The following is a 12,109-nucleotide window of genomic DNA, read 5'->3' as shown; positions in this document are numbered from 1 at the left end:
ATCCTTCCAAGATATGAAAGTTTTAAAATAATAATAAAAATATGACAACTTTTAGAGGGCAAAGTTTAAAAACAAAGATCGAATATACTTAAAGTGTGTTTGGATACTGTTTATTTTGCTGAAAATTGAAAACAATAAAAATATATTTTCCGAATTATTGTTCACACCAAAAATACTGTTCATTTGCCTATTTGCATTGTTCATATCCCATGAACAGTGCAATAGGCATTGGTTAAAAATAAATAAATAAAAAAATCCGAAAACGCAAAACGTGGGACGTAGATGCTGAATCCAAATGCCTTCTTAAATTAAAAATTTTTATTAAAAAGTGAGAAGAGATCCGACTCCATACCCGATAGCTCAAACCGACTCAATACCGTCCCTAATACTTGGGTTGGGTCGGGTTCCTACAGTCAAATTCCATTTATATAGGGTCGAGTTGGGTGGATGTAAACCAGACCCAACCCGATCTCAACCCTACAAGCCTATAATACTAGATGACATTATTTTGGCCCAATAGAAAGCCCAGGCCCAAATTGCTTGTCCCCGTTGAAATAAATATGAGATTTCTGTCTTCACAACCAAGCAAGCAAAAGAAAGTAGAAAGTAGAGACTATACGAGAGGGAAGAAGAAGAAAACGAACACAACAAGCAATGGATCCCAAGCTCACAGAGGTCTCTCAGCTCTTCGAACGCTTCAAAGCTGCGTTCTTAAGGAACGACTTTGATACCTGCACTAGACTCCTCTCACAACTCAAGGTTTTCTTTTTTTACCGATTCTTCACATACATTAATCTCGTTACTCAAACCAAATACTCGTTAATTGTAAAATTTCCCACGAATTATTTTCTGAGTTTTTGTTGTTTTTTACTATAAATCAAAAATTTGTTTGTGTTTTTGGGGCATAAGGGTTTTGATTGATACTGGGTTTTTGCTAAATCTGTATCTGAAATCGTTAAAAAATTTGGGTTTTTGAGATTTATATGGGTTTTACTTTAGGGTTAGAAAAGGAAAGATCTTTTGGTACTTTGCTTTGCTATTGTATGAAAAAAAAATCTGTAACTTGTTTGTTGGAGTTGTTAACAATGGATTTGGGATTTGGGATTTTATATGAACTTTTTCTTCAAAGTTTTATGGTTGCTAGAGTGGAGGTTGAGGCATTGAGTAATTGTTTTGTGAGATTATAATAAGTATTGTGGCAACTTGGTTTAAGTGTGGAATTTTGTCTTATTGGTAGAGTGCTTGATGTGTGTGTGTGTGTGTGTGTGTGTGTGTGGGGGGGGGGGGGGGGGGGGGGTGGTGCGCGGTAATAGGCCTTAGTTTTGAGATTCTGGAAAGCTTTTGAATGTGATTTATGTGAGCAAATGCGTTGAGCCGAAGACCAAAGATTTAGTCATATTGTTGTTCTCTGTTTTTCAGGTCTCACTGACACAATTCAGAAGCCTACCACCATTGTTCGAAGCAACACCCAATGCAATTCATGAATTGAATTTAGCAAGTAAACGCTCTTGGCTCATATTGGTTAATATTTTATGATTATTTGGTTATTAGTGTTGCAGTTGTTTCACTGACCTAAACATTTTGGCAATATGAGTATTTCTTGTTACTTGATCATTAACAACATGTGTCTTCACTTTAATTTTTGGTGCTGTATGCAAAAAAATTATCTGCAGTAGATTTGGGCATATGTTATGCATTAAAATGTATTAAACGTCTTGTTTATTTGGCTATTATCTTGATATCCCAGAGGAGGTATGAACTAGTAGATCTTAATTCCTTATAATAAGACTCCAAGAATGGATACTCTTTTTCTTTTAGCCACCAGTGTATTCAGTGGGGTTGGAAATACGAGTTGTAACCTCTTTATCAATGTTACCATAGGTTTTTTGATTTACCTATCATCTGATATAGATAGAACAATTATCAAATTTATAGATAGAGAAAATTCTGACTGGTGGGCTCCAAAATTATAGTGAAAAAGTAATTTTAATGAAGGTAAAAAATAGAGAAAAATAATCAAATTTATAAATAGAGAAAGCATAGAAGTATCTAATGTATCAAATATTAAAGAATGATATTGAAATAGACCCTCAAGTGTGTATTGATATGTGGAATATATAATATAGAGCATTGGTAAAAACTAAACCCACTAACTGGTGGGCTCCAAAATTATGGTTAAAAGCTAGAAAGCACGGATGCAGCTGGGAGAGTGCCGCACCTGAGTCCGACGCGGGACACATCCGATGCGGTTGCCTACGTGTCAGTGCCGCGTCTGAGTTTTTTTTTTTTTTTTTTTTTTTGGGATTCGTGCCGAACCAGGCTGATTCGACCAGAATCGAGCCATATCAGCTATATCGGGTCATATCGGCTGCCAACCGAAACAGGCCGAAATCGGCCTTGAATCTAGCCGGAACAGTCGAAATTCCCACCTCAGAGGCATAGTAATGTGTTTCTTGCCTTCTTCTTTCTTTGATTTGTGAATCAAGGCATAGTAATGGGTTTTTTAAGAATATTTTAATAGTAAAAATATATAGAAAATATAAATAAAAATATTTTTAATAATTTTTTAATCGCCGAGTCCTGCCGCACCCGCACCCTACTTTTTCAAAAATTGCCGAGTCCCAAAACGCACCCATGCTTCATAGGTTAAAAGAGAGAACAATAACCAAATTTATAGATAGAGAAACCATAGATTTATCTAATATATCAAAAATTCAATTATGATATGAGATTGAAATCAAGTTCTTTAAAAAGAGGATAGGTATAATGTAGGCCAAGTCAAGAAAAGGGCTTCCTTTCTTTTCTTCCATAGAAGTCTTAATGACTAATAGTTTGAAGCCTTAAGAAAAGAAACTGGTTTTTTTGGCACTTGGTTCATTCATCTTAAGTCAAGTTTAGTTTACTTATTCCATTTGGAGCCAAGAGTTTTTTAGCTCAACTAGCACCTCCTAGTATTTACAACGTAGACTTTTAGGGTTCAAATCCTCCCCCCCAATATCGAATTATCTAAAATAAACTTGTTCAATTCAGAAATCTTAGTCAAGCTGATGGTGAGATCGATTTTTGTTTGAGGTTCAATGGAAATGAGAGGAAGAGGAACCACCGCCTAATGGATCTTTTACTTTCGTTATATCCCCCTTTGTGGTCCAGTCCTTCCTCAGGTTCCATTCGATGTTCTACTAATTCGGTTGCTTGGGAGCACGAGATAGTAACTTTTTTTTTGATAAATAACGTAAGAATATTATTAAAAATAGAAAGATTGCCAAACCGAGTACATTGGGGATGTACTATGGGGGCACAAATCAAGAAACAAAAGAACAACTGTTAAGAAAAAAGAAAAGGAAGAACAAGAAAAGTGAGAAAAAACCACACTCCATTCAAAGAGAGTGTGTAAGAAGAAAGACTTAATCTCCAGCAAAGAGCATTCACAACCCTCAAAGCTTCTAGCATTCATTTCTCGCCAAATGCACCAAATCAAGCAATGAGGCACTAATCTCCAAACATTAATATGACGATGGCGCGCAAACTTTCCTTGCCAAGCCTCAAACAACTCAAGAACAGTATGAGGCATAACCCATTGAATACCAAACAAGCAGAAAACCAAGGACCACAACTCCCAAGCTATGGAGCAATGAAGTAGAAGATGATCCACCTACTCCTCACACCTCTTACACATATAGCACCAGTCAAGCACCATCTCTCATCTTTTACGAAGGTTGTCTGTAGTTAAGATCTTACCTAAAGAAGCAGACCAAGAAAAGAAAGCCACCCTTGGAGGAACCTTCAATTGCCATATCATTCTCCATGGGAAGGAAACAGAAGTAGGAGGGTAGAAGGAGCTATAGTAACCTCTAACCTCAAAACCTCTATTCCTTGCAAGTTTCCAACAAACCTTATCTAGGCCAAACCCCCGCATAGTAACTACTCGTGATATCCTTCAATAACTTTCTGTGAAGATGGAAAGCAAAACGGTTATCAGGTTAAAGACTCAATCTTATTCTTTGGAAGTTGCTGCAAGTAGAGTCATCCTAAAAGCCCTCTTTTGGGCTCTTGTGTGAGGGTTGTCATAACTTGTGTCTATTTTCTGTTTAATGACTTGATAGAGTCCTATGAGTAGTCTTAATGTGACACATTCCCTATCTGATCAACGGCATCAATCGGCTAGAGAGCGGAGTTATTCTTCTTCCAGAGATGCAAAGTCGTCCCTCTACTAATCAAACCCTCAGTTCAATGGTCTTTTATTCTTCTTCCAGGGATGCAAAGTCATCCCCTCTACTAATCAAACCCTCAATTCAATGGTCTTTGTCAACATGTTACAAGGCTCCAGTCTTGGGCAGGTCACCATTACTTTACTTAGAAAGGCAAAGCAGTAGCTTGCTGCTCACTTGCTGTCTACTAAACGTGCCTTCATTGTCTATCTGGCCCCCTATCTTTGATCTTAAGTAATGTGAAGTCAAATCAATGAAGTGAACTAGACCCTCAAGTGTGTATTAAAATGTGGTATATATAGGGTCTGTTTGGGATTCACTTATTTTGCTGAAAATAAAAACTTTTTACTGAAAGTACTGTAAATAAAGGTAAAAGTTAGTTGAAATAGTACAGTGAGACCCATGAATAATACCAAAAAGTACAGTGGAGCCCATGAACAGAAGCAAAAATAAGCTAAATAGTAAAATAAGTTGACAAATATAGGGTGTGTTTGGATACTGTTTATTTTGCTGAAACTAAAAAATTATTACTGAAAGTACTGTAGATAAATGTTAAAGTTAGTTGAAATGGTACAGTAGGGCCCATGAATAATGCCAAAAATAAGCTGAATAGAGAAATAATTTTAATTTTTCATTTCAATCCAAACACAACCATAATGTAATGAACAAGGAATAGTAATGATTTAAACAAGAATAAGATCCAAAGTTTTACTACCATGTCAAGGCACCATATTATTGAAGCATTCTGTTTACTGTTTAATTAAACCTCTCATCATCTTGTATCTGCAGTCTTTAATTCTTTGTTTCTAACCTATTTTCTCGTGATTTATTATTTCTGAAAACTTTCAGGGGATATATACGAGCATGCTGTTGTTCTTAGTGTGAAGACGGAGGACCAAGATGCATTTGAGAGGGATTTCTTTCAGTTGAAGCCTTATTACACAGATGCTGGGTAAAATCATGTTGCCTTCAATTCAGCTATTTTTTAAGTTTTACTTTTATTTGGAAATTATCAGTCTAGCATCCACTCTATATGCATGTGAGGCCAAGCCATATTCATAATAAAAAGGAATAACATATTATTTTAAGTGCCATGCTTTTTCAAGTAAAATATTGATGCCTGTCTCCATTCACTCAGATCCTCCTTTGGATTAAGCATTTAAACATGAGGTTACAAGAACATAGAATTGAACATAAAGCCATAAAAGCTTTTGGATCAAACAACATACTTGCTGCTGAGTCTCTTCTGCTACTTAGTCTCTTAGACTTTTTTGGTGGTTCCATATATTATTTTAGTTTTGAAGCTATGCTAATGAATTTATATTTCTTTTGGAGCAGCAACCGTCTTCCACCATCCCCTCAGGAGCATCCAATCTTAGGACTCAACCTATTGAGGCTTCTTGTTCAGAATAGAATAGCCGAATTCCATACTGAACTTGAACTTCTTTCCTCCACTGCTATGGAGAATCCTTGCATTAAGCATGCAGTGGAGTTGGAGCAGTCCTTCATGGAAGGGGCTTACAACCGTGTGTTGAGTGCTCGACAGACAGTGCCACATGAGACTTATGTCTACTTCATGGATCTTCTGGCGAAGACAGTCAGGTAGTTAGTCAATTGCTGTGTTTGGTATTACTTTAATGGATAAAAATGAGACTTTAAGTGATAGGTGACAGAAAATTACAAACAAGCAAGTGATTTACTCATTATGGAGTATATAGCTCTAAAGTGTTAAATAAGTTTGATCCTTTGACTCTTGGGTTGATGTGAGTAGTGGAAGTAGTAAGCCTTTTCATCATATTCCATAAATTTTAATTTCTATGTTCATACTTACTCTCTACAAACATGTTTAAGTTTGTGTTCTTACGAATTGATTTCTCCTGTCACTTTCAGAGATGAAATATCTGGCTGTAGTGAAAAGGCTTATGATTTCCTTGCAATTAGTGATGCGCAGAAAATGTTGTTGTTCTCTTCTGAACAAGAACTATTGGAGTACATTAAGGAGGTACTCATTATTGTCAACTGTTTATATGTTCTATTATTGATGATTTCACCATAATAAAATGACACCCTACCCACCAGCAAATAAATATGCCATTTCTTTTTTCATATTATGTTCCTGATAATCTGTTGCTTGAATGCAGGAGCATTCTGAGTGGGAGATAAAGAATGGTTTCGTTTATCTCCAGAAGGCAAAAGAATCTACACCATGCAAGGAAATACCTTCTCTGCAATTGATCAACCAGACACTCAGTTATGCGAGAGAGTTGGAGCGGATTGTGTAATTGTGTAGAAGAGAGCGAAACTGGCCAGGGTCATTAGCTTAAAAAATTGTTCACTTTTGTATCTTAAACCTCTTCATATTTTCAGTTATCTAGGCTTTGCATTGCCATTCATTATTGCATAATGAATACCTTTCAGTACATTTTCAATTCTTAAAAGTTTATTATACGATTATTTTCTGAACTTGCATTTATTAGTCGCTAGGAAAAATGGGAATCACACTGCTGAAGTGGAGATCATGGATGATTTCATCTCTAGTTCATTCATACAACAATGTTGACGTATTTTATCTAGAAAAATGCTAAAATTCTTACTAATTTTATATTTTTTTAAAAGTTCAAAATAATGTGACAATGAATGTGATATTACTTTAATAATATATTAAGTTTGTAATGTAGTAAAATTTGTAAGGACAGAATTTAGGTAAAATTTTTTAGTGTTGTTCATAGGTTTTTTTTTCTTAAAGATTTAGCCATGTAATTTTTCTTCATGGGATGAAAGTGTATTTTTAGTTAAATATAGTCATTGAACTGAAAATTAATATCTGAAAATATAAGGAACAATATTTAAGTACTTTATCTAAATTTACTCTTAATATCTCCGGTTCACTTGGTTATCTATGTAGAATGGTAGAAGTACTTCCGAAGAGAAGGCCCCAAGTTTGTGTAATTTATGTCCTAATAAGATACCCGCAGAGAAGGTACACCCAGAGTGACATGCCTTACTAACTCGGAAGATATTTTCTAGCGGAATTCGATGGTTAATAAAACTCATTTTACTTGGAAATGACCTCTTGCTTAGACTTCCCCTCCTAGCTACAATGCAGACAAAGGTGTACGACTCAGCCAAATACTAAAAAGTGAACTTAAATATTTATTATATCATGTAAATTCAACCTTCAGATAGAGAATCTCAGCTACCCCATTATTATGATTTCTTAATTAATTGTGTCGGTTCCACTTACTTTTGCTTTTTCACAACAATTCCCATCTTTTCCACCAATACAATTGGACTCATAATAAATGACCTGAAGTCTGCACCACTTAGCTAGCTTGAAAAAGCAATCTCTCAACCTAAGTTCATCCACGCCTCCATACCTCTTAAGCCCTATAACTCATTTTTGTAATTTAATTTCACAGGTGGGTTTGTTATTCCCATAAAAGAAGACTCAAAATTCAATGGACCGTATAATTTATTAGTTTAGTCATAAGATACTATGTTTTAGAGCTATCCATTAATGTTCAAAAGTATTTTTGCATGTGCAAGCCAAGTTTTTGATAAACCCCACAATGATTCCATGAATGATGCAACCAACAATTAAGACTTAATTTATTTTCCTTCAAGTGGCGGGTCCCGGTTTTGAAAATAATCACAAGGATGACAAGTCTCAAAATTCAGAAGGCTTTGGACTTGTGTGGAGGCTTTTCTTTCCCCAGGTTTTGAAGAAGAGTCATTCTCTGCATTTCAACAAAAATAACTACTAGTATGCAGGTATAGTTATTTTGTTTTCACATCATGTGCACCAATAGCTAAAGGTTTTCATTTACCTGTCTTATCCTCGTCCTGTTACTGATCGTTTTCACTTCTAATAATTCACTAACTCTCTCTCTCTCTCTCTTTCTCTCTCTCACACACACTGCAGCATAGAACAAAAGGTTCATAATATCTTTTTCATTCATGCTGAGAGTTCTATGTCAAAAAAAACTTTATACTATAAACGAAGCCCCATAACTTCTGTTGTGGTCTCCTTGAGCATTTGGATGCTTATTTAGAGTCTTGAGCTTCACTGTGAGGTGGGGTTTGGATTGCAGTCCCAGATCACAACTAAGATGACTCAGGTGTTTGCTCTTTTTCTTCTTTACATCACTTCTTTTGGGTTCTCTGTTGTATTTATTTGATTAATATAGACTTCTCATCTCTGTCTTTTGAATTAAAAACACAAGCAAAAGATAGTAACACAAACTGTAGAAAATGAGTTTTTTTTTTTTTTTTTTTCCTGTTTTGTGAGATGACTTCTTATCTGGTTGATCAGAAAACTAAAAATATAAATATAAAATTTTTTTAAAGTTTTATGTTTTTGCTGCTTTGGTTTATACAAAGTGAAAGAAAAAATACCTTAATTATTCCAAAAATTATTATGAGGCCCAGTTGAGAAAAGACCATTCTTATTCTGTCGACACACTTTTATTTTACCCTTGAGCCCTGCTCTCGTCCAAATATGAACTTTTTATACTGTCTACATTTTATACCTTATTATATGCATGTATAATTCAACAGTGTTAAATATGGTATCAGTTCTAGATGTTATATTGGTAATGATCATGAAATTAGGAGTGACAAGCATAAGAATTGTCCATAAAATTTACTTATTACGCAACATTCTAAGTTGACATTTTGTATGATGTTACCACGTTTTATACAAATATTTAGAGAGACATTTTAATTTTATCAAGAGTAGTAATGATTTTAGTAACTATCTTAGCATGTTAAGATGTTGTCTCATTACATTGATTAACAATACAGTTTCTAATATAATATCAATAGAAGAGACAAGCTATCTATGGTGATCTGATATTATTTAGATTTTTATAGTGAAAAATAAAATCGTCCTCTATTTATCATACTTGCCTCTAATTGTTGAACTCAATCTCAACAACCAAATGGAAGTCTGGGAATCATAACATGGAATTTATAGGAGCAGTTGGATCTTGTCAATGAGAATAGGGTGGCTGCAGGTTTTATTCTGGTTAAAGAGTTCAAGGCATGTCAAACTGATTGTAGAGCTTTGTTTTGGTATTCATTATTTTAGCAGGCCAAAAATACCCTTTTCATGGAAAGTGTAGATTCTTCCTCTTATGTTTCTGCAAAGCCAGAATCTTCCCATCATGATGAACTCTTCATGCAGCAAAGGTTGCACTTTTCAGATAGTCTCAAGGTACTGTTCTCTAACTTCTTTTTTTCTTTTTCTTTTTTCATGAACTAAGCAAATATTTTAATGGGTATGTGAAGAAATCTCCTTACTAATATCAATGTTTACTCATTGAGTTCAGGTTCCAAGTTAGCATTCTCATGACTTTATTTTTATGAACTGTGATGGCCCCATGTTAATATATTGTGTTTGGATTTGAGTTAGCGATCCTTCAATTTCAGGCAAACATATGAAACAAAAAACAGATTTATTTAAAATTTTCCTGCAAATTGGATTACAATAGTTCATTTCTCACAAATATGTTTAGGACTTGAAGAATCTGAGGAAACAGTTGTACTCAGCAGCAGAGTATTTTGAAGTATCTTACAGTAAAGAAGATCAAAATTACATGTGAGTCACCCCAAGGTTTTTTTTTTGTTTTTTGTTTACCAAATGGCAAGTTAATGCTCTATTTGAGAGTTGGGGAACTTCTCTTTTTATCTTAACTTTTATTAAAAATAAATTTGCGTAGAGCTGTGGAAAGCTTGAAAGATTATGTTATTAAAGCTTTGGTCAATACCGTGGACCACATGGGTTCTTTGGCATACAAGGTTAATGGATTTTTGGATGCAAGTATCTGTGAGCTATCTAGAACTGAGCTTAGGTTGTCTTGCATTGAACAGGTATTCCTTCTGTTCAGTTTACTATCATTCAGCATATGCATATCGGTTGAGACTTGAACATCATTTCCTTTACCAAAAAAAATGTGTGTATTATATAAACCTACTTGTAACAATTTCAGAATGCAGGATTTTCAACCTATTTCCTGTAATTTTTTTTTTTAACTTAAAAAAAATGTTTGTTGGAAATCTTAGAGAATTGGAACATGCCAATACTTCATTGATCGTGGGGGCCTTTTTCAACAATCATCAGCACTAAGATTTCCAAAGCATCATAAGCGGTACATCCTACCAGGCAAATATGTTCTTCTCTGCTATTTATTGTTGCCTTAATTTAAAGCTAGCAATGAGAACTTCATTCTTACCTATTTGGAAAATTTACAAACATGTGTGTGTGTTTAAACTTACCTGGTCACCCCATTGTTTTGTGCAGCTGGGTCAACCACGGATGCTGTTGACCAGTCTCAAGCTATGCATCACATTGCTAAAGAGGACTTCTGTCAGTTTAGAAGTGGTATTATATTTCATCTACCCTAATGATGCATGTGGTGTTAATAAGCATGACATCCTTACATTTAATGCCTAGTTGACATTTTAATTATTAGAACAACATAATGAAATTCAAGATTAAAGCCTCATTTTTAATGGCCTAAAAACATCTCAACAATTTGAGAACTAGCATTACTGGTGCCCATCATACAAACTATACTAGGAGAAGGCTAATATTTGTCTTTGTGGATTTTGGCAAAGCTGTTCAGGAAACAACTAGTGAGATCTCTCCAACAACAGTCAGGTAAATGTTGGCACTATGGTGGATTTACTTGTGCCTAAACATACACAAGCTCACACTCTAATTATAAAATAAAATTCTACTGCAGAAAAGGGCACTCTGTGATAAGGTCTGCACAATCTTCCTCAAGACCTGGAACTTTTCAATTCACAGAAGTTGCATCCAATAAAGCACTCGGTTTGTACAAATGTGTTTTGTTCTATTATGGGAAGAACGTTATTACCACTATTACCTCACAAGTTTATTGGTGTACTTGTTATATATTCTGTATTGATCATAATTTTTTGTTTTCCTACTAAAACAGAGAATCGAGCAGTCTCACCATATCGCTTTTCTTTCTTACGTTCTGGATCACTTGTTAAGAGATCAAGTGCTATAAACTCATATACTGCCAATCATCGAGTAAGCATATAAAACCATGAATGCTGAATAGAGTATGCTGGCAGCAATAAAAGTAGAACGCATCATATGACAGCATTCATGGTTCTCATTCACTGTTAAAAAGCAATAAACTTCTAAACTTTTTAAAAATATCTATGTTCTTTGCAGTTCCCATCAGAGCCCCGGAGACAAATTTCATTGCCTGTTCATGTTGAACGAGTTGGGACTAAAGATATTGGACAGCATTCTGGAAAAAGCAATCGGCTGTTTAAGGCCCTGCTTAGCATGAACAAGGCCAAAAGGGAAGGTGTATTGTACAAATACTTGGATGAGAATTGAAAACGGGAAGAAGAGAACATGTTAGGAAGCAGAATGACTTAACAATGTATAATTGATGGTTCTTGCCCTGCATGTCTTGCCACTAGTGCTTCTCTTTTGTAAATTGTACAAGACATTTTCCTTTCTGTTCAAGTCTTACATTGATAAAATATGATATGTACATTTTGAGGGACTGCACGTATAAACTTTAGTTCATGAGGACTTTGAAATCATATCATATTGTACAATATAGCGAATATAGTCTCATGGGCATCACTACATGGCAATGATACAATTGGGCTTACATCACGTTTAATTGAGATTTCTCTTCAGCTAGTTTAAAGATAAATAAGGGCAATCTTACAGGCAAGACATTCAATTTTCCATGTTCATGTTTTGAATCTTTTGATGATCATGACGTTCAAGCTGAATGATTAGAAGAAATGCAGTATGTTAGATGATTGCATGTACAATATATTTACTGATTCAAGATAACGAGGCATCACCATTATTGGATTTGGAATAACAAATGTACGAGTAATAT

At 34.9% G+C, this 12,109-nt stretch overlaps 2 protein-coding genes across 4 annotated transcripts; both read left to right on the top strand.

Moving 5' to 3' along the window:
* The first annotated feature begins 571 nt into the window (after positions 1-571).
* On the top strand, positions 572-6,671 carry LOC126713272 (26S proteasome non-ATPase regulatory subunit 8 homolog A-like). The gene is made up of 6 exons (XM_050412982.1): positions 572-759; positions 1,420-1,498; positions 5,058-5,160; positions 5,547-5,810; positions 6,099-6,210; positions 6,350-6,671. Exons 1-6 carry the CDS (start codon positions 655-657, stop codon positions 6,488-6,490), a joined length of 804 nt encoding a protein of 267 aa, XP_050268939.1. The 5' UTR covers positions 572-654; the 3' UTR covers positions 6,491-6,671.
* Positions 6,672-7,825: 1,154 nt separating this feature from the next.
* LOC126713271 (protein ABIL2-like) lies at positions 7,826-11,798 on the top strand. Of its 3 annotated transcripts, none has more exons than XM_050412980.1 (11): positions 7,826-7,979; positions 8,131-8,326; positions 9,301-9,423; positions 9,725-9,807; positions 9,929-10,079; positions 10,272-10,371; positions 10,510-10,590; positions 10,827-10,869; positions 10,955-11,043; positions 11,171-11,268; positions 11,416-11,798. In XM_050412980.1, the coding sequence occupies exons 2-11, from the start codon at positions 8,318-8,320 to the stop codon at positions 11,584-11,586; spliced, it is 948 nt and encodes a 315-aa protein (XP_050268937.1). In that variant the 5' UTR covers positions 7,826-7,979; positions 8,131-8,317; the 3' UTR covers positions 11,587-11,798. The 3 variants fall into 3 exon arrangements, with proteins under 3 accessions (XP_050268937.1, XP_050268936.1, XP_050268938.1); XM_050412979.1 differs by having other exon boundaries at positions 9,298-9,423; XM_050412981.1 differs by lacking the exon at positions 8,131-8,326 and having other exon boundaries at positions 7,959-7,979; positions 9,298-9,423.
* Positions 11,799-12,109: the final 311 nt, after the last annotated feature.

Source organism: Quercus robur, chromosome 2 (genome assembly GCF_932294415.1).
Source record: "Quercus robur chromosome 2, dhQueRobu3.1, whole genome shotgun sequence".
NCBI lineage: Eukaryota > Viridiplantae > Streptophyta > Magnoliopsida > Fagales > Fagaceae > Quercus > Quercus robur.
The sequence above is the reverse complement of the archived record's forward strand: the minus strand, read 5'-3'. Positions and strand labels throughout refer to the sequence as shown.